General features: G+C 47.9%; 1 protein-coding gene across 1 annotated transcript in view; it reads left to right on the top strand.

Annotated features, from left to right (window-relative positions):
• Nucleotides 1-24710, top strand: part of LOC114438525 (nucleolar protein 4-like) — a 96923-nt gene extending 72213 nt beyond the window's left edge. Inside the window, exons 6-11 of the mRNA XM_028409956.1 lie at nt 15710-16191; nt 18805-18996; nt 19168-19356; nt 21339-21452; nt 21558-21789; nt 22529-24710. Coding sequence (XP_028265757.1) covers nt 15710-16191; nt 18805-18996; nt 19168-19356; nt 21339-21452; nt 21558-21789; nt 22529-22776 — 1457 coding nt within the window. The 3' untranslated portion in view covers nt 22777-24710. The remainder of the gene's footprint in view (nt 1-15709; nt 16192-18804; nt 18997-19167; nt 19357-21338; nt 21453-21557; nt 21790-22528) is intronic.

The following is a 24710-nucleotide window of genomic DNA, read 5'->3' as shown; positions in this document are numbered from 1 at the left end:
CAAACTGCATTTCCTGAAGTGGCCACTTGGAGGCTGGATGGAAAACCGAGTCCCTGCCCATAGATCCTCAAACTTATCAACAAAACTGTTTTCGTACCAGGCTGTAATCATATTGTACAGTCAGACATTTTAACATGGGGATCTTCCGGAGCTCAAGCCTCAAGTGGGCGCTGGAGGAACTGCAGTTTTTCCACACATAAACTCTGCCTTCGTTTCTCAACCCCGGAGGCTGCTGCTTGCTTTAAAACATTAAAAAAATACATTTTAATTACATTTAAAGGTTGTTAGAGGATGCTGCTGGTTCTCTGTGGAGCGTCTCTGTCCAGCAGACAGTCCAGTTGAAGGTGGACACACTCGTCACAGCAGGTCTTTAATGAGCTCCTCTCCTCCTCTCCTCTCCTGCTTGTAATTCATATTTTCACATTTGTTCCAACAAACTTCGAGTTACAGTTGCTGTGTTTGGTGTTGATTCCCTCCTCTGTTTTCTCCTCTCTGTTGCCCACATGATGCAATATTAATTGACTGCGATCAGAGGCGGGAAAGTGTGTGTGTGTGTGTCTGTGTGTGTCTGTGTGTGAGAACAGAGACTTCTCATATCCGATCCATCTTTTCCATCTGTTCCTCCTCCTTTTGTCTTCCCTCTCCTGAGACATGAAGCGTCCATACAGCACAGCGACACTGAGGATATACACAAAACACCATTTATATTTCATCTTTACGCATGAAGTCTATTTATTCGGGCTTCTTCTCGTTCTTAGCAGCCTCAGTGTCACATATGTATGCTCTGAACTCTATAACACAACATCCACAGGATCCACAAGGACACCAGCCTTCACAGTTTCCAAGCAGCTGGTGGTTTTTCCTGTCAGTGTGTGCTCTTTGTTCGCTGCAGTATGAAGTCCTGCACTCCTCCACACTGGAGGCGACCAGAAGAGAGAGCTCAGACATGTCTGTGTGCAGAATAACACAACAGAAAGACAAATCATTGTGTCGAGGAGTTCTTCGATTATTATTCCCTTTTTTCAAACATGTAAATAAACCAGCTGCAGATCAGACACACTCTCTGATCGTTGGTCATGTGACTGCGGCTCACGCGGCTTCCTGCTTGTTGCTGAGGATTTTTAATCTTTTACAGAACCTGGTGTGAGACTTTACATCACTGTGAAATGTTCCATAAAGAACCTGTGCAGTTGCATATTTTGTGTCATTAGTGGCAGTGTGTGTGTGTGACTGTGTGTGTGTGTGTGTGTGTGTGTGTGTGTGTGTGTGTGTGTGTGTGTGTGTGTGCTGCTCTCTGTGACTGTGTGTGTGTGACTGTGTGTGTGTGTGTGTGTGTGTGTGTGTGTGTGTGTGTGTGTTTGCTGCTGTGTGTGTGTGTATGTGTGTTTGCTGCTGTGTGTGTGTGTGTGTGTTTGCAGCTGTGTGTGTGTGTGTGTGTGTTTGCTGCTGTGTGTGTGTGTGTGTGTGCTGCTCTGTGTGTGTGTTTGCTGCTCTGTGTGTGTGTGTGTGTGTGTTTGCTGCTGTGTGTGTGTGTGTGTGTGTGTTTGCTGCTCTGTGTGTGTGTGTGTGTGTGTGTGTTTGCTGCTCTGTGTGTGTGTGTTTGCTGCTCTGTGTGTGTGTGTTTGCTGCTCTGTGTGTGTGTGTTTGCTGCTCTGTGTGTGTGTGTGTGTGTGTTTGCTGCTCTGTGTGTGTGTGTGTGTGTGTGTGTGTGGTTTCAGTTTCTATGAGTGACAGGAGGGAATTGGCGGAGAGGATTACATCTCATTAAACAGTGAGATTGATCTGTTCAGCTTGAGATTGCGATCAGCAGGATTAACTCTGCCGCTGATAATAAGTGACACAAATGAATCCGTCCACGTTCATAGAAAGATGCGCCTGTGGAACTGTCCTCTCCCTCCAGTGAGTTAGAGACGTCTTTAAAAGAGACATAAAAATAAAACACAGGGAACAGTTGAGCCTGACAGCAGCGTCCATATATTTCCTCCATTAGACGCTGCTGTTGGTTCAGAGCAGTCAGTGATCAGGAGGAAACAGGACGGCACAGTTAGGATCCGTAGGACTGGGGGGGGGGGGGGGGGTGTTTATGCTAATCATTATTATAATTGATGCTGTTAATGCAGATAATTACGGTCTTTGCACTTTCCACATTTGCATATGTGTTTTCCTGATGAGTGTGAAATCAATGGAGTGATTTTACAGCAAATGGGAGTAAACAGGCGGTTAGAGCGCCCTCTCCTCCGCTCCCTCCCATCATTTCTTCATCTAGTTTACCGAGGCTCTCCTCTTCCTGCTATCTGTTGTTCCTCTCACCATTAAATTGGCTTTTTGTTTCTGGCGGTTAAACTTTCTAATGTTCATTCATTACGAGGTTTGACTCTTGTTTTATTCATTCTTGGGAAATTGAAATGATTTTACTCACTAATCCTCGTCACAAACATCCTGAAGCTGCAGATTTCTGTCACCACAGCAGAGCACAGAGCCATGGCTGATGAAGAGCTGCATGTTAATTCTGTGCTTTGCATTTTAGATTTTCAGACCAAAACGTTAAAGTTAAAATTCTACTTGAAAGAAACTGTATGGCTCTCGTTTGGTGTATGTACACTGTGTAGGATCTGTTTGTAATCTGTGGCTCCACACTGAATCCATACCCTAATGGGACAGAAAGCCCTCCAACATCTGTGTGAAAGGAACGATCTGTTCCCAGGTCAACGGGCTCTGCAGGCCTGAAACTAAACATATATTAATTATGACACGATGACATGTTTAGTCCACTGCTGTGCGTCAATAGAGGCTTCTTTTTCTCTTGCCCGTGGCTACAAAGGCCACTAAAAGTTCAGAGTTGATGGTGGATGGAGTTTTGCCCCAGACTCATCCATGAGGCAGACCTGTCTGTAAAAAGCCTTTGTGCTTGTTGCACTGTTTGGATGGAAACACTGAGCATCTTTAACTCTTCCCTCTAAATTGATCGATATAAGTCAAAGGCAGCTCTGTCAGCATTCCAGCAGCATGTGGCTGCAGATAGGTGAAGTCCATGGAGACAAACTGAACAGTGTCCCCTCTGTGCTGGGAGAGAGGCGGCCTTCGCTCCAGGCCTGCTCTCCATCCGACCCACGAGCTGCCGCGTCGTCCATCAGCCGCTGGAGCCCACATCAGTCCGCTCGCCGTGGGCTACCAGGCCGTGATGGACAGCAGGGAATTAGAGGAAGAAGTGGGTGAAAGGGCACAGAGGGGTGGAGAGAGAGAGAGAGAGAGAGATGAGAGCTGGAGATACACACACACACACACACACACAGAGTGATGTAGAGTGCAGTGTGCGCTGAGAGATGACAGGAAAAAACAAGCAGTGAGTGCTCTGTGTGTGTGTGTGTGTGTCTGTGTGTGTCTCTGTGTGTGTCTGTGTGTGTGTGTGTGCTGTGTGTGTGTCTCTGTGTGTGTGTCTGTGTGTCTCTCTGTGTCTGTGTGTGTCTGTGTGTGTGTGAGTGCTCTGTGTGTGTGTCTGTGTGTGTGTGAGTGCTCTGTGTGTGTGTCTCTGTGTGTGTGTCCTGCGGGCAGCCTCTGTGCGCGCTGCATTGTGTCATGTTGGCATCGCTGCTCGCTGGCGTTTTGCTCGTCCCATCCTATTAGCTCGTTGACTGACTGCCCGGATCCTGCATCACTCTGCTGACTCTGGATTACAGCGTGACACCTATTATCTCACCTCATTATCCTCCTCGCTCGCTGATGATGAATTTGATCATTGCTTTAAAAAAATAAAAGTGACGCGGGGCTTCCCCCTGCCTGCTGCGCCGCTCTGTTTGTGGAAGTAAATATTTCATTTACATGTTTTTAACGTGGCTTCGGAGCGCGGCCACCATTAAAACTACAGAATCACTAAATACTAGATACACCACCATCATATTGTGTGTGATGGGAGTCCCCACTGCAGCTACAACAAATACAGATCCAGATGATGATGATGATGAGGATGATGATGATGATGATGATGATGCTGCTCTAAAACGCTTATCACCTGCTTCAGTTAGTTTAAGCTACACTGATGATTTGTGTATTTCCTGCCGTTGAACAGAGTCGTCTCTGTTCATTATAAAAAGCTGTAAAAATATTTACACAAGATAAATATCTCCTTATGCTCAGAAGGCTTCGGATGCTCCTCAGCCCTGAAGGGATTCATGTCTCCTGGCAGGATCTCAGCTTCTGTGCTGCACAGTGCTGTGTTTGTTTTCCACATTATTTGGCATTTATGAAAGGAAATAAAGATCCTCCAAAGGTCCTGAAAAGTGCTTACAGTCCTCAGCGTGGAGCCGCCATCTTGGCGTAGGTTTACTTTGACCTCTTATAGTAAAGGCTGAGGTTCTGTTGGTTCTGCGGAGGATCGATCGGGACATGTACCGCTACAATAGACTCTTCTGGAGGATTGCGGGCTGATGGAGTGGAGGCTCTGGTCTGGTGTGTTTACATGATTATTTTGTGAATTCCATGGCTGTGAAGGCTGCAAACATGGTTATTTATGTAGTAGAGTGGTGGATTTTAACATGGAGGTTTGTGGGGATTGACTCAGTTTTGGAGCCAGCCTCCCAGTGGACAGTGGAGGAACTGCAGCGGCTTCTTTTCTCGTTTCTGAGCGATGCTGCTTGATGCTGTTGTGGCTGTTGTGTGTTTTCTGACCCCCGTGACTGGTCTGAATGTTTGTCCCTTGCAAAGAAAGCTCGTACATATTACTGTGTGTGTGTGTGTGTGGAAGCAGCTTACCGACATTATAGTGCTGTCTACATGAACAAAGGAAGACAGAGATGAGGGTTATGGTGGAGTTGAAGTGTGTGTGTGTTACAGGCTGTGTAAGCAGTGCCAGGCTGTGACAGCAGTGTCTTTGTTGCTCCTCTGCAGACTGTACCATCCTCCTATTCTGCTCCGTTGACCTTCAACACCCCCCTTTATACTGAAGAGCCGGTCTCCCTCCCACACTCACAGTCACACAGGCGATGTTTAGTGCTCCCACAATTTATTACAGTGTAGAGTCATGTCTGCAGTGCATTAGCTGCAGTCTTTGAATAATAACAACGTTAAATTAATTCTGAAATAAAAGGAAAAATGGGGTGAATTCTCCCGTCAGTCTGAACGGCTACAGTCACATGTCCGTCGAACAGGAGTGTTCAGATGTTCTGCCAGTCTCTGTCTCCATTTTCCCTTAAAGGCTTTATTTAAAGGCAGCAGGGCAACAAGGCTTCAAGACTTTAATGGTCGAGGAGGCTTCGGCAGCCCGGCCTGCCCCAGTTCAACGGCTGCTTTATAATACAGCCAGCAGGTGTGGTAGTGAAGGATGCAGCAAGCGGATCCTACAGAAGACTCCACACACAGAACCCTGATAGGCAGCGAGTAACCATTTGAACATGTTTGTATGAACTGCAGGTTGCTGGGTGACAAGGAGACAGGAAGTCCTCCACACGTCGTCCTTACATAACATCTGTCGGTGGAGGTTGATGATGAAAATGTATCGTTCGCTGTTAGCATGTGTTGATGCCTCAGTCTCAGTTGTTTGAGGGAAACGCAGCTTGGTTCGCGTGTGAGGAGGACGACGGTCCCATCTGTGTGTAGCTGTGTTTGGGTCTGAAGGAACAGCATGTAGCGTCTGGACAAACTGCCAGAGGGACAGTGGGTGTCCTGGAGGTTTACTGCTGATGGTTTAGCTTCAGGAGGTTGTAAGCTGCAGGTTTATACCTGGAGGTTCATGCAGGTCCTGTGCCCATGCACAGTGCCTCGGGCGTCTGTGGACACCATGAATTATCCTTAATGCTGATGGCCGATAACAACCCGGTTGTCCATCCATCCATCTTGTCTCAGCCTTCCTGCTGTCGCAGTCTCATGATTGACAGGTGGGACCCCCTCTGCATGTTGTTCCTCCTCCTGCTCAGCAGCTATAACAGTCACACACTACCAGGCAGAAGAAGAAACAATCAGCTGTAGTGCTCCTCTTCTGCTCCTCCTCCTCTCTCTGATCCACTGTCATCACTTTGCTCTTGCCCTTCTCCTCCGCCTGCACTTCTCCTTACATGTAAGGGGAGGAGACATCACTAATGGAGCTTCAGTCAGGAGCAAGAGAAGCAGAGAGGTGGACAGAGTGGAGGGAGGACAAAGAGCTAGGAGACGGATCAAACGAGGGTTTATTAAAGCTGAAGAAACAGAAACTAGTCCACAGTGACAGGGAGGCTGAACAGACCAGGAGCTCTGCAGTGAGCTGCACAACAGACAGCGGGCTTCAGCCATCCATCCCCTGCTCCTGAAGAAAGAGCAGCTCTGTGTGTCTGTGTTTCATCTTTATAGGTCAAGAAGAAACAATTACATGTCACATTTGCTGATGTGTGTCCATTGAAACATGTGGGTCATGCAGTTAGATGAAACCATGTGAACACATGCATAATGTGTGTGTGTGTGTGTGTGTGTGTGTGTGTGTGTGTGTTTCCAGATGGCCCCACTGCAGGCTCAGTGCAGGTGGACTGTCCAAGTGTCAACACTTATTGCAGATGGGAAGACATCTCAAAGGCATTAGAGGACACAGACGTCCCTCCCCTGCCTTCATTCTTCTTCTCTTTTTGTGTCTATTCCGAGGAGTCTGTGCATCACTTGGCTGCTTTAAGTGACTCATTTTCTTCTCTGCTCTCTGCTGTAAATAAAGATGGACGAACCATCTGTGATGTCACCTGTGGGTTTACTAAAGAATAGCGTAGGAGTCTCTGGTTCTTCCCATCTTCCCTTTTCTCTTCTGTTCCAAAAATGGGCAAAAGGCCGAGTGGAGCTGGGGCTGCCTCATCAGCAGAAAGCGTGGGCCTCCGCCTGCCACTCATGTAAATATTTCTGCTGTGAAGGAGGTCTGTGGGGAATGGCTCACTGTTGGAGCCACCCTCAAGTGGCCACTGGAGGAACTGCGGTTTCTGTGCTGCTTGGTCCTCACCAGAAAAGACTGCAGTTTGAAGCCAACTGGAACAGCCAGTGTCACTAGCGCCCTCTTGTGGTGAGCATGTTGTTGCAGCTATGAAGTTTACACACGGCTAAAGATGAAGGCCGAACTAAAGTTTAGGAGGAGTTTGCTCTTTATTAATATGCTGGTCTGAGGTTTTTTTTGGATTCCTCTTCAAAAAATGACTCATGTGATTAATAGGAAGTTGTAAAAAGTGTCACACCAAAACATGAATGGTTTAAACTCACTTAAGGAAAATCCTAATCCATCAAATTTAGTGTGTGAATAGTTTGATCTGGGTTTTGTGCAGACAATGAAGCCGGCTTCATGTGTGTGCCAGCTGGTGCTGTCAGTGAGGAGGTCGCACTCTCCGCCATGAGGAGGAGGAGGGATAAAAGAACAATTTCGGAGGAAGCAGCAGAGTGTGTGTGTGTGTGTGTGTGTGTGTGTGTGTGTGTGAGTGTGTGTGTGTGTGTGTGTGGGAGGGGTGGACTTTGAGGGTCGTTGCTATGACGATGCCAGGCAGGGCAGGGCCATACGGTGCGATGTGGGGTGCGGCAGGCAGGCGCTGAGAGCTAGCAAGCAGCTCGTGGTGCGTTTTAGCGGGATAATCCATTGTAATCCCACGCGGGGGAGTCGTCGGCTCATCCCCACGCACCGCACGCCACCACCGCCTCTCCTCCGCGCTCCCCTTTTCTCTCCCACAACCTCCCCTTGGCTCTCCATCCCTTGGGATAGGAGGCAGTGGAGGAGGAGGGAGTGAAGGAATTAGCATCTGTTACCACTCTCGCTCAGGTTAGCTCCACAAAGGGAGAAGGAGGGGGGAGAAAAGCCTCTAGCTGTCACTGCGTAGTGAAGCCTCAAATGAAAAACGACAGGGGACAACCCATTAGAGCCTCCACCCTCCCTCTCCATCCCTCCATCCATCCCCCTGCCTCCTCTCTAACTTTCTGGCTGCTCCTCTACTCTTCACCTCCTGTCTTATCTCAGTTCATCCTCTCCTCCTCCTCCTCCTCCTCCTCACCCTCTCTCTTTGCTCTGTACCTTCCTCTCTCTGTGCCTCTTCACTTCCATTTCTTCTTCTTTACCTCTTTCTCCTCTTTCTCTCCCCTCCCTTGCTCTCTGTCCTCCTCCCCCTCTCCCCCTTTTCCCTCCTCCGCAGTCCACTCAACAATGCAGAGCCTGCTAATGACACTAAAATCAATTCAGTGCTCTTAATAGCTGACAGATAATTGTAGAAATGTAAAAAGCACCACAGAGCCCCCTTCAGTCAGTATCAGGCACAACCATTGGGAGTGTGTGTGTGTGTGTGTGTGTGTCTCCATCCTGCTCGATATTGTGTTAAACTCATTGTGAAATCACTCCTTAAAAACTGGAATGAGAACAACTCCCTGGTGGGGTGAGTGCAGCTGAGAGTCTTTCCCACTCACAGATAATGTGGTGCCACAGACCTGCGTGCCAGGATGTATTATCTCATTTGAGTCAGTGACAGGATATATTTGGCAGATTTTGATTTAATGCCTGCTCTTATCACATCATAAGCAGCTTTTATGTCTTCTAATCTTTTATTTAAGACTGCATGTTGAAATGCTGTGATCTTTTTTGGCTGTGAAGCAACATGTAATATCTGCGAGTTAGTTACAGCCGCGCCTCATTTGAATTTGTTAGCCTTTTTTGTGAATGAGAATTTCAGACTTTTTTTGTTATTTTTTTTCTTTTTTTATTCTTTTTTTCTTTTTTTTATTTTTTTGTTATTTTTTTTACTTGTTATTTTTTTTTCTTTTTTTTTTCTTTTTTTAATTTTATTTTTTTTAAATTTTTTTGTTTATTTTTTTGTTTTTTTCTTTCAGACTTTAAGACCGACACGTTCTCCTGTGCTGGATTTGTTGTAATGTCTCTTTTGTGTTTGGTGGTGGTTTGGGTTTTACACACATCCCGTCCTGTCTGCATGATTCACCGCCTGAAAAGTCGTCTGTGTCATCACTCGCTGCTCCCCGCTCAGTTTGTTGCTGTAGTGAACTCATCGACAAAATGAAAACACACCTTCAGACGCGCCGTGCATCATTTTCTTAGAGCTGGTTTTGTGTCACTGCACAATAAAAACATACTGCATTGCCACCAGCTACATAAATATTGAGCACAAGGCTTTGACGGTACATGTTACTAATGCAGTGTCATGGTGCATGGTGGGATACGTAGTATGTCGTGGACCGTAGTGATGTGGACAAAGCAACAGTTTGATGCAGACTCATTCAGTCTGCCGCTCATTGATCGCTGAAGTCTCATCATAAAGCGTCACCTCTTGACACGTGTGGATCCTGACTGAGCAGCATTTCTCTTTGATGCACCAGCTCATCATTAATGCAGGTACTCACTGTAATTGGTCTGATGATCAGCCTTCAGCGGCTCCTGCTCGCTCACTTCTGTTTCAGTTCGAGCTGATGTTGAAGGAATGTATAAACTCAGGAATGCAGAGACTCTGGTCTGACCTTACCGGTTTAAAAAACATCTAAAGACGTGTCACTGGAGCCACTGTGAAAACCGTAAAACCTTAACTAGATTATTTCGAGTGCAGAAATGTTCTCGGAGGAAAATCATAATTGATTTAAAGACACATTCCACACACACACACACAGACACACACACACTGAGACACGCAGTCCACTGCAGAGACTGAAGATTCGTCCAGGACACGGGTTCTATACGTGGGAGCGCTGCTGAGGCTGCACGGCGAAGGTCAGCGTGATCTGTTCCCAGGGGTCATCTCTCTGTGTCCTACACCATGTGACCATGTGACTCTGTGACGCACAGATCACATACATACACCCACACCAACACACATACAGCAAAGAGCAAGGTCAGATGATGCAGCCTGCGTGACAGAATCACACAGATCTGTCTGTTCACACACACACACGTCTCTTTGTGTGTTGTAGCAACACAAGCGGTGACATTTGCAATAAGAAACCATGATGTAACGAAACGTAAAGCGGCTGTAGGGACGCTGCTGTTGAGTCAAACAGAGCCTCTGTGTTATTTAAGACAATATGAAAACATGTGTGTGTGATTCCTGTGTGCGGCTGCACGGGGCGAACGAAGGCGCCTCGGAGCGGCTGCAGGCACGAGGAGGAACAAACGGAGGCTGAGTTTATTTCCACCTCAGCGGGGAGCGTTTGCCAGTGTGTGCAGGGGTACGCCCCCACCCACACCCACACCCCCCCAGGCTGCTGTTTACATGGCCTTTATTTCTGCACCGCATTAAAGAAACAATCTGCTTAATTAATGCCGGCGTTTTTAATCTGCCCACCCTATTTAAATCAATGCACAAGTGCCCCCATCAGTACAATGGAGACATTGATTTGTTGGGTTCTCTCTCCAGCGCGCAACTGGAATGTGGTGAATATCTGGTGATGATTATTAAATCATATTGATTGAAGTGTGCTCCTGCATTCAGGTGAAATGTGCCTCGCTCTTTAATTAAAGGGCTCTCAGGTTCACAGTGCCGTATATATCTTTGCTGTAATTAGAAAAGAGCGCGTGTTGACTTAACATGTGGCAGATGGTGGACACATCGCTCTGACGGGGTCACGCAGGATCACACAAACACACCAGATATTTAACAAATGATCTCCCACCACTGCTCAGGCGGCTGTGTGAAGGCTGGAAACAGACTCTTTAAAGAAGACTTTGTCTCTTTCTGCCGTTTGTGGCTGTGACAGCACAGTTGATTTAGATCAAGAGAGGGCGCCAAAAACATGCACACGGCTCCTTTCACAGGCCAGGAACCTCTGACCTCTTTGTGTTGTCCTAGTGGGGACAGGTTGGACATTGTGTGTCTTCAGTACAGCATGTTAAATCTCTGATTTAGACATTGAATCAAGAAGGGAGGCGGTTGACTCTGATCCAGATGATGGACTCTTTGATGGTCTTTGAACGCAGCCTGGTCATTATGTTGATTAGGAGGTGAGAGAGATCACTGTGTGACTCTTTAAAGGTTTGACCTGAGTGAAGCACACGGCGTGACCTTCAACAAACTTTCGTGTCTCATCAGCTTGGACCTCTCAGTGAGGCACAGAAGCTGAGGTGCTGCCCCGTCTTGCAGCGTTCAGTGTTGTTGTTGTTGTGTTTGTTTTTGAATGAACTGATGAAGATTTACGAGGTGTGAGACGTCCCACATGTTTGTCGTCCCCCCGTGAACCATGCATGCTAACAACCTGACTATGTAAACACACAGACACACCTGCACCCGGACACACTCATGCTCATGCACACACTGATGAAGATGTGTGCTGCCAGGTCAGCTGATGCAGCATCTTTCTCCTGCTCTGCCTGCTCCCAGTGGATTGTGGGTTGAGCAGTGATGGACTGACAAAGTCTTGTCCTGCTTCTCTCTGGGGGCACACCAGCCTGCAGGAGTGTGTGTGAGTGTGTGTGCCCTTGATGCAAGAAGGCACTTGCCCTCTTAAACACACCGGGTGCCTCCTGTGCCCCGCTGCCCCCTCGGGCTGCAGCTGAACACTAAACACTGCCATGCATCACAGTCAGTGCTCCGCTGCCCGCAGACTGCAGGAGGGAGAGGTGTGAGGGTGAGGTAGTGGAATGCAGGGAAGAGGAACATCTGTACTACGAACCCTGCTACACTGTGAGGTGCTGATTCAAGGATAGGAGGAGATGAAGGTTTGCGTGACACAGACCTGTCTTCAGGAGTGTGTCTCTGACATTGTGAGGGAGCCGGACTCTCACACAGGCTTTGTGTTTGTGGGTTGGATGAATCAGTTTCCTGTGAGGAAGCTTTTATTTCACTCCTCGTTTAGCTTGTGAGCTGGATTCTCATAAGTTCAGGTGACACCCTGCCAGGCTTGGCTTCAAACCAGACTCCTGTGGCTGATCCACAGTCATTGTGACCAATCAGAGACCTCCAGGGATGTCCTGATGGTTACTGGAGCTGCTTCATCCGCTCACAGTGAGCCGGCTCCTTCCTGGGAGAAGCTGAAATATTCCTCTCAGCGCTGCAGCATCTCTGAGTACAGAGTCTTGTGCACGAAGACGAGCATTGCTCCACTTGAGAGGCTTAATGAATCTTTTATTTGCATCACAACTCTTGAACCAGGTGTCAGGACTCTCGTGTGAAGAAAGAGATTTAAGTGAAAGACGGTGTTTTATGTCCTGACGGAGCTGAGCTACTATAATACAATACAAATGTTAATGAGTGCTGTCATGTCTGCTGCTTTTAGAAAGGTCATGCACAGACAACAAGCTCATTGACATGACTGTACACAACACACAGTACAGGAGAGAGCAGAGGGAGCAGGAGGAGGTAAAGGATTCATTTAGAATTCAAAGTTAAACTTCCAGTGAGAGAAGCTCTAAAGAAAACAGAGCAATATAATATGAGGCGGATATTTTCATCTGAAACGAGCACTGTGGACACTTCTGACGGCTGCGGGTCTGTTGGGGTGTTGTTGGGGAGTGGATGAAGGCAGCAGAGGGGTTTGTTTTTTACTTTTAATACAAACCTTAATCTGTTTTTAATGGTTTACAACAAGACCTCAGACTGATGGGTGAAGGTCTGCTGCAGGGGAAGTGCCCCCACCCGTCCAGCCTCCTTACACAGGCCTGTGCAGCTATATCTGTCCCCTGATCAGATGACATCAGGCCATGCACCCACACATGCTGCTCTGGCCCTCCAGTGTAGCTGTGCGTCGTATCCGGGGATGTAACTATTGACAAAATGTGTTGTTTGTATGTGAGGATGTGCACAAAGACAAGCACTAATCTATGGTAGATTGTCCTGAAGGGTTCCAGGGTCTTTAAGGGTTCCTCCTGCTGGTAGTAAGCTGCTGCAGGCCGAGCAGCCACACACTGCAAAGATCAGGATACATCAGCAGCTGGTATCTGTTATCACATGAAATCCAGGCTGTTTAATTAAGACGCAGAAACAAACACCGCGCCTGCATTTTAAGAAAGGAGGAGGAAGAGGAGGAGGAAGAGGAGGGCAACGCATGGGTTACAAAGAGTTAAAAACAGAGAGGGCCACTCCCTGTTTGTCAGGACAGAAAGAAAAACAAAGAACAGCCGTGATGGAGGAGAGCAGGGATCCGCTCGGAGGGATGGAGGGAGGCGGCGGCGGCGGCGGCCTCGCTGCTGAGGGGGGATTTGTGTTGAGGCGGCAGGAATTAGGTTGGCCTTCGCCTCCACGCATGAATACTCCTCACACACTCATAAATACACTCTGCCATGCTTCTCCTGCTCCCAGTCCCAGGGCTTCCCTTCCTCTCACTCACTCACGTCTCCCTCCCCGTTGTACAACTCATCGCCAGAGCATGTGTAATAACAGTAGTAATAACAGCAGTAATAACACTGCACAATAAGATGATGCACATTTCAAACGAATGTGACACTTTACAAAAGAAATACAATCAAATCTCCACCCTTCCCCCTCCAGTCCCCATCTCAGTCCTCCCTCATCCTCTCTCCTCTCTTCTGCTGCCCCCCCCCCTTCCTCCTCCTCCTCCTCCTCCTCATCCTCCCAACCCCCCCTACTACACCCCTCCTGACCTCTTTCCTTCTGCCTGGCTTATACCTCCCCTCACAGTGCTCTGCCCTCTCTCTCTCTCTCTCTCTCTCTCTCTCTCTCTGTACCTCCATGTCTCTCCACCCATCTCTCCATGCAGAGGTTCGGTCTCTCCACCACCCCTCCCCCCCTCACTCCCCCACCCAGCGAATGACACAGTGGTTACAGCCCCTCCACCTCACTTTCTTTTCCTTTTGCAGTCGCCTCATTGGATCGGCCTCCTGCTCCTTCCTGCTCTCTCTCCATCATCCTTTCATCACCACCTTCCTGTTCTTTTTACATGATTTTAGTGCCAGAAAAATGTAACTCTAATGTGGAAGATGTGCTCTTCCTCCTTTCTTTTCTCTGTCTTTGTGTGTGTCAGTAGTCTGTTCAGAACGATAAAAGCCAGTCAGTGGGACGGGCATCCGTCCTGCCTGCTTGGCACAAACCATTTATTCCATGATCACTTATTTAGTAGCCTGTCTGCCTGAAAAGAGATACAGACAGAGAGGAAGAAGGGGGCTGTCAAAGCAGCCACAGTAATAAAAGCCGAAGCGTTTAACACCAGGTTCTTTAGTCTTTCATGGGAGGATATCAATAAAGTAGAGGCAGGGGGTGTCATTTCCACAGGGGAGCAGATACTGGAGATTACTGTAAGGAGACGAGGCGCTTAGTGGTGGAGGTATCTCAGAGAGTGCGATGTTTGCTGCAGACCCAGATGATGAGATGAGGAAGAGCAACAACAACATTGGAGCAAACAATAAAAGAAGCCCGTGCAGCACATGTCCGACTGCTGCAGCCCGAAACAATCAGCTAACAAGCAGCGTGCAGATGCTCTCACTGTTTGCCTGCACCTGTCTCCCTGTCTGACCCATCAAGGTCTGATGAAGGGTGATAAGGTCGGAGGTCAGTTCTTCTACATCAAGCTGTGACGATCATTTCTTTGAGGTTTTCTTGTGCAGACAGAAACAAAGTTTAATCTGAAGCTGCAGCGAGGATCAATAAATGGAGGTTCCAACTGTTTTAAAGACATTTTTCACTGGTTTGTCCATCAAGTGTCTGGATACACTGATTGATTAATCATGGACAACCAATCAATCATCAGCTGCAGATCTAGCGGGCTGCAGCATCTCGGTGTACAGAGGCTGCTTTGTCGGGACTTTTCTACACAAGTAAACTTGTAAAAGTTGATCTAAGATGAGTGAATGTACAGCAGCAGCCAGAAGCTCTTTATAAGGACGCTCATCCTCGGCGGTTGTGTAGTCAGTTCTAAAGATGTTCATCATTCATGGGCCGAAAAGGAAATATCAGTGAGGAATTTACTTCTGAAGGTTTTCAGCGTTTGGAAACCAGCGAAGCAGCTGCTTCAGTGAAGGAATGAGATTTATCAGAGACAGGTCCTGTCTGGAGTGTCCAGGGTGACACAGATGATGCTGTTTCGGTGATTCACAGGAAGTGGGAGGATGAAGAGCCTCATGATCATTATGGCGATGATGATGATGATGAGGAGGGTGGTGTGTTGGTGGGGAGGGGGTCTCTGTCATAATACAGGGTGTTGACTGTGATATTATCTGCCCTGGCTGCACACTGGATGGGTTTAATCACATAAACAGACTCTCGTTGTACCGCCACGTGCCACGCCACTCCTAACAATACCCTCGTCTGTGCAGCACGCCGCGGCGGCAGGGAGGGGGGGGCCGTCCTCACTGTAACGCATGGAAACCAAGAAAGTTGGAGCTGTATGTTCTGGTTCCTGGTGTCAGTCACAGGAAGACTCTGCCTGTTCTGTAAACTCTGTTCCTGCAGAGTTATTCACACCTCCTCACATTGTGAACAGCAGTGTGTGTGTGCGTGTGTGTGTGTGTGTGCGTGTGTGTGTGTGTTTGTACCTAACGTGTGATTCTCCTGCAACAAGTGCAGTCATTGTCAGGCTGGAACAGTTCAGGTTGTTTTAGGACAGAGCTGCTGACTGTCAGTTGTCAGACAGGAGGAGCCCAGCAGAAGCAGCAGCTCATGTGGGACACACGCCATCTGCTGGGCGTTCAAAGCAGCCGCGACATGTTTACATGTGTGTGTATGAATGTGATAGTAAAAACTGAAGTGATGATGTAATCATGTTTGCATGTATGATGATCATCATGCGGTCAGTCTGTGAAGTTAACCCTCTCTCTCTCTCTCTCTCTCTCTCTCTCTTCTTTCAGATGATTCATCATCCGAGAGCGGCAGTGGAAACGGCCTGCCCGCCCTGACGCCTCCCTCCTCTGCTGTGACGGATGGCGCCATCATCAGGGAAGCAGAGGTCGTCAATGGCAACGGAGGCCCCGCCCCGCTCGACTTCAGCAGGCCTACCTCCTCCTCTTCATCGTCCGAGGACCAGCAGCCGATGAACCTGAGCGACCCGCCCCCGCAACGCCTGCCCCTGTCCGCCTCACACCTGCCCGTCACCGTGTCAGCGGCGGCCGCGGCGCTGCTCGGCGCCCTGCACCCCAGCGCGCCCGAGGAGCTCCGCAGGAAGTACCCGCTGGCTGCCAAACCTCCCCTGGCTCCCCATCCGGCCCTGCCTCTGCCTCTGGCCCACACACACACCCCTCACACACACAGTTCACACACTCCCAACACACACGCCCAGTCGCACGCCGCCGAGCTGAGACTGGACCGAGACGGCAGGGACTACGGGGGCAAGGTGAGACAACGCAGCACACACACACACACACACATCTCCCCCCCTCCTGTCTTGACTGTGGATGCATCTATTTTTATTATTTTTACTCCTCAGCTCAGCAAAGATTATAAGTTATAAAAAAAAACTGGTCAGAGCTAAATGAAACGCAGAGCTAACGCTAAATCAGATGCTAACAAAGCAAGACATTTTAATAAGATTACTTCCTGTTTTTTAGGCCTGAAGAGTTTGTATTCGATGAAACATAAGGCTGCATGTCATGACCTCACTCCCAGCATGAACACATTCAGCAACACAAACTCCTCCAGTCTGATCGGACACATTGTCTCACTGTGGGCTGTCTGTCGCTGGCTTTCCATCCAAAACCAACATGGCGGCTTATTTATTATCACTTAAAAAATGATTCAGTGAAATGTTTTACTAAAAATCATTTGAGGAAGAAATCATACTCAACTTCTGATCTCACTCGTAATCAGTGGAATGTTGAGCTGCTGCCCCCTGCTGCTTTAATTCTTTATGCTAAGCTAACCTCAACGAGAGGTTTCAAATGTGACATTTAGAGCTATTAACTGAAGAACTGTATCACTATATAAGAAGTTTTGATGCTGAATGTGATACACACACACACACTCTGCTTTGTCAGAGACACACAAGAAGCCTTCACATTCAGCAGGCTCAGAAAAAAACCACATCATTGTCCGAGTAAACACGGATTCTTCTTTCTGTTAATCCATGTTATTATAAAAAGGAGCAGGCAGACATTTGTAAAGAGGAGTCGCCAAGTGGAATCAGGAAAATAAAAAGAGAGATGAAGAGAGGAGGCTCAGGGTGACCAGAGATCGGTCTCCCTCCTTCCTCCTCTCGCCGTCTTTGTGCTGAGCTGAATAGCAGAATCCAACAAACAATACACAGCGGCCTTGGAGGGAACATGCGACCGACAGACAGTCTTACCTCCAGGACACAAACACAGCTCCGTACAATACCCCCCCACACACACACAGCCATTCAGCATCACACTGAGGCTGCTTCTTATTCATAAAGTGTGTGTGGAGGTGTGCATATCCTTCAGCTCTGTACAACCTCATAAGACACTTCACTCTGAATTAAATATTCATACGTTCCCTGCTGCCCTGCAGTGATTCTCATCCAAATACAGCAGCTTGTTTTGGAGCTCTTCTGCCCCCTCAGCTTAAAGGGCAAGAAAACAAACAAACAAGAAACAAACAAACAAACAAGAAGTACAAGTAACAGAACGGCGGTCTCATTCCCCGTTACCGTGGCAACGTTAATGTCATTATGCGTAAAGAGAATATTCGAAAAAAATGTGTGTGGATGTTACGAGTTCTGGAAAAGTTCTGTGAATGTGACAAGAGAGCTGAAAGAAATGATGCTCAGAGTGGACTGACATATGGCAGACAGAAAATAATGCACATAATTTTAAATAAAATGAATATTAGATATACAATAAATAAAAAAGAGACAATCCTCAGTTTCCAGTCAGCTGTGAAAACCTTAAGTATGTTCAGTTTCCAGTATGAAGTAGAAACAAAGGCAGGAAGTCGTCACAGAGGCGTGACTCTCACGCTGGAGAAAATAGAAAGATAGTTGGTCCTCCACATTTTACACATTTCATTTCATTTGTTTGCTGTTTTTGTCCAGAAACAGATTCAAGATATAGATAAATGTAATTTTATTTATTCTATTCCATTGAATTCCTCGGGTCAACATTGTCTGGGGACATGTCTTCATTTGTCTCTGTGTGTTGTTTACATCACATTTTAAGCCACTTTCTGTATCATTCTTTTTTATTTTTCGGGCTTGGGTCGGGTGCAGTAAAGGGTTTTAAAAATGAAGTGATTGGGACATTATTTCAGCTCGGTACCTGGCAGATTCTGAAAACAGACACTTTAAGGGTTAAAAAAAGGTGGCATTGAAAAAAGCTGGGATAGATTCATCTGTGGAGCAATTTGCACGTTAAAAACATGAGTCAGCTTTAAGATGAACTGAGATAAACCGATAAATGAGTTGGGCGTTGGATCAGAACATGATTATTAAAACGGATACACAGGTGAGCTGCTGCACCTGTTGCCGTGGCAACAGACCTATATTGTGATAGACTTATGTTTCATGTCTTTTAATTGAAATGATTCAAACGTAGGAGAAGCTGGTGGAACATGTGTGGATGTGTTCAGGTGGGGTGATGGAGGGGTAATGGTGGGATGATGGGGGGGTGATGGGGGGGGGGTGATGGGGGGTGATGGGGGGGGGGGTGATGGGGGGTGATGGGGGGGGGGGTGATGGGGGGTGATGGAGGGGTGATGGGGGGGTGATGTGTTGGATGATGGTGGACCTCGCCGCGCTGCGAGCTGATAATTACCCCTCAGGATGTCGGCTGAGTGTTTCCACCCGCGACCTAAATCTTTGTGTTTAAGGACCTTTTCATTGGCAGGCTGTCACATCCTAATGAGACTCTTAATTAGTGTTTTATTTAGGACAAGTGCAGCGAAACAAAGAAGCACTCCAGCCCTGAAATGTGGAAAACACCCAGTGTGTGTCCTTCAGATCCTGGAAGTTACAGTGTGTCTTATGTGTGTGTGTCTGTGTGTGTGTGTTCAGTCCCCACAGTACAGCTCAGGTGGCAGCTACGACAGTGTGAAGATGGACCTGAGCGCCGAGGACCTGACCATGGGTCGTCACGGCAGCCAGGTGGCCCCGGATGATGACGACGACGACCATGACGACCATGACGACAACGACAAGATTAACGACACGGAGGGAGTCGATCCTGAGAGATTAAAGGCCTTCAATGTAAGTCCACAGCGGCAGCCGGGTCGGACCTTCCCCTGAATGATGACCCCGCTGGAATCAATAAATGTGTCTCCTTTCATTGATAACGAAACATCGGCCCTTCTTCGAAGGCTGTGATTGATCAGCAGCTGTGATGTCACAGACAGCGATGTCACGGTGTTTGTGTTGCAGATGTTTGTGCGTCTGTTTGTGGACGAGAACTTGGATCGGATGGTGCCCATCTCCAAGCAGCCCAAGGAGAAGATCCAGGCCATCATCGAGTCCTGCAGCAGACAGTTCCCAGAGTTCCAGGAACGCGCTCGCAAGCGCATCCGCACCTACCTCAAATCCTGCCGACGCATGAAGAAGAACGGCATGGAGGTACACTTCCTGTTTGTTTGTTTGTCCATCAGCAGGGAGCCTCAGGCCTCGTCCACACGTGCACACACTGTTTGAAGTCAAGGACAAGACTCAGCAGTTCACCTCTACCTCAAAGACAGTGGTCATTGAGGATAATAATGTCCAGATCCTAGACAGGGAGGACAGATGGTCTGAAAGAGGAGTCAAAGAAGCATCTATGGGAATTTGGAAAAACCCTCTCTGAACAGAGGAGGAGGGCTGACTAGCAGACTTCACACCCACTCAAACTAACGATGGGCCGTCCACTAGTCCTGCACATGGCCCAGACACAGGTTCTGGTCCTTAACTGGCCATTAACCAACTATAGGGATCTTAGTCATGTGAGTTCCTGCAAGATCCACCCACAGAGGTCCTGAACACATAAAACTCAGATTCCCAACCAGAACAGTAGCAGAACTGAAGAAGCCACTTGGGGGAGTGGCGAAATGTCTTCAAGAAACATCCTTGAGTCCAGCTGCCTCGATTTAAACTCTTTAAACTGTTTTAAGTCGCTGAAACCGCACTTCTGATTGGCCCGCATGGCTTAGGGGTTCATGGTCTGTTATTGATTTTTTGGCGCTGAGATCTCACTGTCTAAACCTCCTGTTCCATAGGGGGCACTCTCAAGGTAATTACCAAGCGTGAAGCCTCACAGATTTAAACAAATAATTCTGACAGTTTTCATCATGTTTTAGATATAAAGGGTTAAAAAAATGCTAACTGTTGGTGATGGGCCGCCACGCTGCATCCTCCATTTCCATTTAACACAGGCTGAGCCCATATAGCGATATATATATATCACACACATATATATACACACATATATATATATATATATATATATATATATATATATATATGTGTGTGTGTGTGTATATATGTGTGAGAGCTGTGTGTTCGGATGTGCACGGATGTTTTTTCTGAACATTTTCTGCTGCTGAATCGATACATCGATGCTTCTTCTATAAACGTGACAACAGTTGTTGAGTATTCACTGATATTAAATATCCAGCTGCTCCTCTGTGCTGCGGTGACGTGATGTTTTCCTGGTGAGGAGAATTTGGGGGTCTTTGTTCTGAGCCGTGTGTGTGACACAGACCTGATACCTGCTCTCTGAAGGCTTTCAGGCTGACAGCCTCATAATTCCCCCTTTCAGCCTGCAGCCACTTGAGCGTCACCAGCATCTTAAGTGCAGATGTTCCCCAGCAGCAAAGTCTCCTCGCGGTCCTGCCGTCGATTCGTCCGCCGCTTGCAGTGTGTGTCGCTGCACGAATGTTGCCACACGGTGCTGTTTTGGAACATGCGAGACAATAAGAAGCTTCACGTGATTCCTCCTCAGCCTTCCTTCACTGACTGTCTGCACGTTGTAGAATTGACTTTAACTTTATTAATTTTAATTTTACTGACCACTTTTAAAGCACAGCTGGAGGGTGTAGACCTGCTGACCCTGTACGAAGCAGTCCACAGTCTTAGATCCTCACTGGGGCCTTTCTGCTTGTTCCAAAGTCAAGGATGAGGACTGAAGGTGACCCCCATCGAGTCCTATATATTTTTGTCCGCACTGCAGGCGACACGCTCTGTTGTCATCGCTGTCACCTGTGGAATGGGCTGTAACTATAGAAACGACACGAAGCTGGTTCAGTGTAATGTTACAGCAGCATGACTTATTATAAGAACTGATGAAGAAGGCAGAGCTGCAGCTCTTCGTGTGGATCTTCTCACGCAAACATCAACTGACAGCAGAATTCTGGGGATAAAAACACTGGAAAGATAAATGTGTGGTCTCTGACACCAACAGCAGTCAGGGGAATGTCTCTGCTGCCCCCAAGTGGTGAAGTGGGATATTACACTATGTAAAAAAACACGAATGCAGAGCACACTGAGCTCCAGGCAAAACTGGACACTTTCTGTTTGTGTGGATAGATCAGAATGATTTATTTATTCATTTTGTTTTGTGTCTTCAGACCCGTCCGACTCCACCTCACCTCACCTCAGCCATGGCTGAGAACATCCTGGCTGCTGCCTGCGAGAGCGAATCCCGCAACGCTGCAAAGAGGATGCGCCTTGAAACCTATCACGTTAGTGTGTTTGTGTGTGTCTGTCACATAGAGTAAAGTCATCTGTGTCAGGCTCCTCCTCCCTGTGTCCTGTGCGGTGTGTTGACTTCCTGTTTCCTCCACCAGGATGAGCAGATCTCTCTGGACAAGCCGTCCAGCGGCGGGGGCGGTCTGAGGGAGCCGGCGTCCCTCGCCCACTCTGCCTACTCCCTGGCCGCCTCAGCCTTCTCCTCCCAGGACACCCAGCTCTACATCAACGGAGCCGGCCTCAGCTACGGTTACCGTGGATACCCGGGCCTGGGCGCTGCCATGCAACACCCCGTTTCCTTGACGACCGGCGCTCCCACTCACAGCAATGGTGAGGATGGAGAGTAATGGAGACGGACAGGACAGAGTAGTTTAAAAAGAAACGAGGGAGCATGAGTGGATAAAGTGAGGAGACAGAGCTCCGTGAAGGGATGTCAGACATCTTACTTTCCTTGTTGATAAAACAAAGCAACAGACTTAATTACAGGATCAATCGAACTAAAATAAATCCAGATTCGAACATGGATTTGTGCAGAACTCCTGCATCTGTTTCTTTATGTTCTCTGGGGATGAACTGAATCCTCGTCTGTAGATCTTCACCATGGTCATTTATCAGCACATGTAACACTAGCAACAGCACCATGACTTCCTGAGTGCTTCAGAGATACTGCAGGTGAGACAGCAAACCACTAGAGGTCAGTAAAGAACTGGTCAGGATTTTTCTGAAGCTGTTAAGTGACTCTTTAAGTGTGAAGGTCAGTGCAGTGTGCGCCCATCCTAGTTCAATTTCCTGTTCATCCTGTCACCTAGCAACCTGCAGCTGATTTGTCAGCGTTATTCTGTCACTGTCACACAATGAATTCTGGGACATGTTGGTCCACAGGAAAACGTCCTGCGTTAACGTTTAGATTTATGAGCTTTTGTTTTCATACCTGAAGTGTAAATTTATTTCTTAATGATTTTTTTAAACTTGCTTTTGTGAAACTTATGGAAGATTTCTCCCCCTTTCTCTCCCCCCATCCTTCTCTCTCTGTCTCCCTTTCCTCACCCGCTGCTCTCCCTCCCTTCAGGTCCCACAGACCTCAGCATGAAATCTCTCTCCTCTGCCAACATCAGTAACTCCTCCTCCTCCTCCGCCACTACCAACAGTCTGGGTGCGCGGGGCAGCGGGGGCGGCGGAGGGGGCGGGGCTTCGACCCAGCTCAGCCAGCCGGAGATCACGGCCGTGCGCCAGCTGATCGCCGGCTACCGGGAGTCAGCCGCCTTCCTGCTTCGCTCAGCAGATGAGCTGGAGAACCTCATCCTGCAGCAGAACTGATCTTACACACACACACATACACACACATACACACACATGCACACACACACTTCCTATTGTGTTTGTATGTTAGTGCAATTCCCCCCCACCTCACCCCCCCACCCAGCCACCACAGCTCCTTCCTCCTGAAATCAAGAAAAATTGGGAAATCTGAGAAGAGCGAGGACGACAGACCCCGAAAGAACCTCAATCCACTGATTCTGCCTGAGGAGGGACGAGAAAAAGCCGGACTCTGGAGGAGCCTCTTCTTCTCCTCTCTGGAAGCACCTCACAATCAGCACTGCACTCAGAGAGGCGGAGTGTAGAGGGGAGGAAGAGAGGAGGAGGAGGAGCGAAGCCTGCTCCTCTGAAGACTTGGTCTGAACCTGGTGAAGCTCCAGGAGCTTTGATTGACGGGTGCTCCGGCCACTTTCGTTATAACAAATTAAAAGATGATGAACAGTGACTCCCTGATTCGCAGACAGACGCTTTGGTTTGTCGCAGATTTTCTTTTGTGGAGTCCAGTGAGCGTTTTTGTGTTTGTTTTGTTTTTTTGACTTTTCCCCGAATGACTGAAAGAAAAGAGAAGACTGACGCTGAGGGGCGAAGTATAAGAAAATGTTTTGTTAAAAAAAAATCAAAGGAGCGTTTTTTGCTTTTTGTGTGCTTGCTTGTATAAAGGCTCTGTGTCCTATAGCACCCCCCCTACACACACACACCCCCAGTCCCCACCCCTTCGACCCAGGGAGCAACTTGCTACTTATGCATCCAAGACGCCATTTTGACCACCAGGAAATACCTCAGATCAGACCTGCCAATTCCACCGTTCTGTCTCTGACACACACACACACACACACACACACACACACACACTCTACAGGTGAATAGTAACATCACCACCAGAAGCCAGTTTACTTCACACCTGATGTCCTCGAGGTTTCTGTTGGGAGACTTTATTCCTGAGGATGGACTGAAGCGTCGGGCGTGTTCGTGTGCTGCTGTATATAAACCACCGTGAAAACACTTGAGAAGAATCAGAGCTGACAGGAGTGTGTTCCTCCTTCAGAGGAGGGGAAGGTGTGTGTGTGCTGACAGGGTGGGGGGGGGTTGTATATGTTGACTAACGTGGCAGTTTGACCTCCCACCTCTACTTTTTACAAACGCCAACGAAACCTCAGCTTTGTTTTGTTTACCCCCACCACCCTCCTCCTCCTCCTCCTCCTCCTTCCATTGGACCTACTGTACACTTCTTCTTCATGGACCTAAACACCCTCCTCTTCCTCCCGTCCTCTCGGGTTTCAGAGGATGAGGAGGGCAGCTCCGTCTGTGTTTGTCTGTTAAACTCTGAGATTGCCATTACTATTGTTCTTATTGTTCTTATTATTATTATTATTATTATTATTACTACTATGATTATAATGATGAACTTTCATGTTGCTGCTGCTATTCAAAAAAACCGGACCTTCTGCCATAGACCTGAAACCTCAACAACGCCGGGCGTCAGCTAGCCGCTGAGGCCCGTGGAAGAACCTGACCGACCGCCTGCAGCCTCAGAGTGAAAACACAGAGAGCGCAGGAGAACCTGGTGAACACACCCTGCTGTCGCACACCGGCCGGTCGGCTGGGTTTGTTTGTTTCTGCTTCATAGGGCTCGATTCCTGTTGTGTTTGTGACTTTCTTACTGTGAAGCTTTGTTTTCACCTGGTTTCTTTACGTACTGTTAATCCTCTGGAGGGATGTGTTCGCAAACACACCACACTTTAACCTCACTCACAGTCCGGTGTGGAACACTGACTGAAGCTCTTTGTTTTGGCTGAAACATTTGTGAACGACTCGCTGTAGAAGGAAATGGGAAGTTGGAGATTTAGAAGTAGATGTCAGGTTGTGTTGTTTCAGTTGTTGGCTCGGCGAGCTGCACGGCCTCTGGTGTGCATGTCCCCCCGCACAGAGACAAA

This window comes from Parambassis ranga, chromosome 7 (genome assembly GCF_900634625.1).
Source record: "Parambassis ranga chromosome 7, fParRan2.1, whole genome shotgun sequence".
Taxonomy (NCBI): domain Eukaryota; kingdom Metazoa; phylum Chordata; class Actinopteri; family Ambassidae; genus Parambassis; species Parambassis ranga.
The sequence above is the reverse complement of the archived record's forward strand: the minus strand, read 5'-3'. Positions and strand labels throughout refer to the sequence as shown.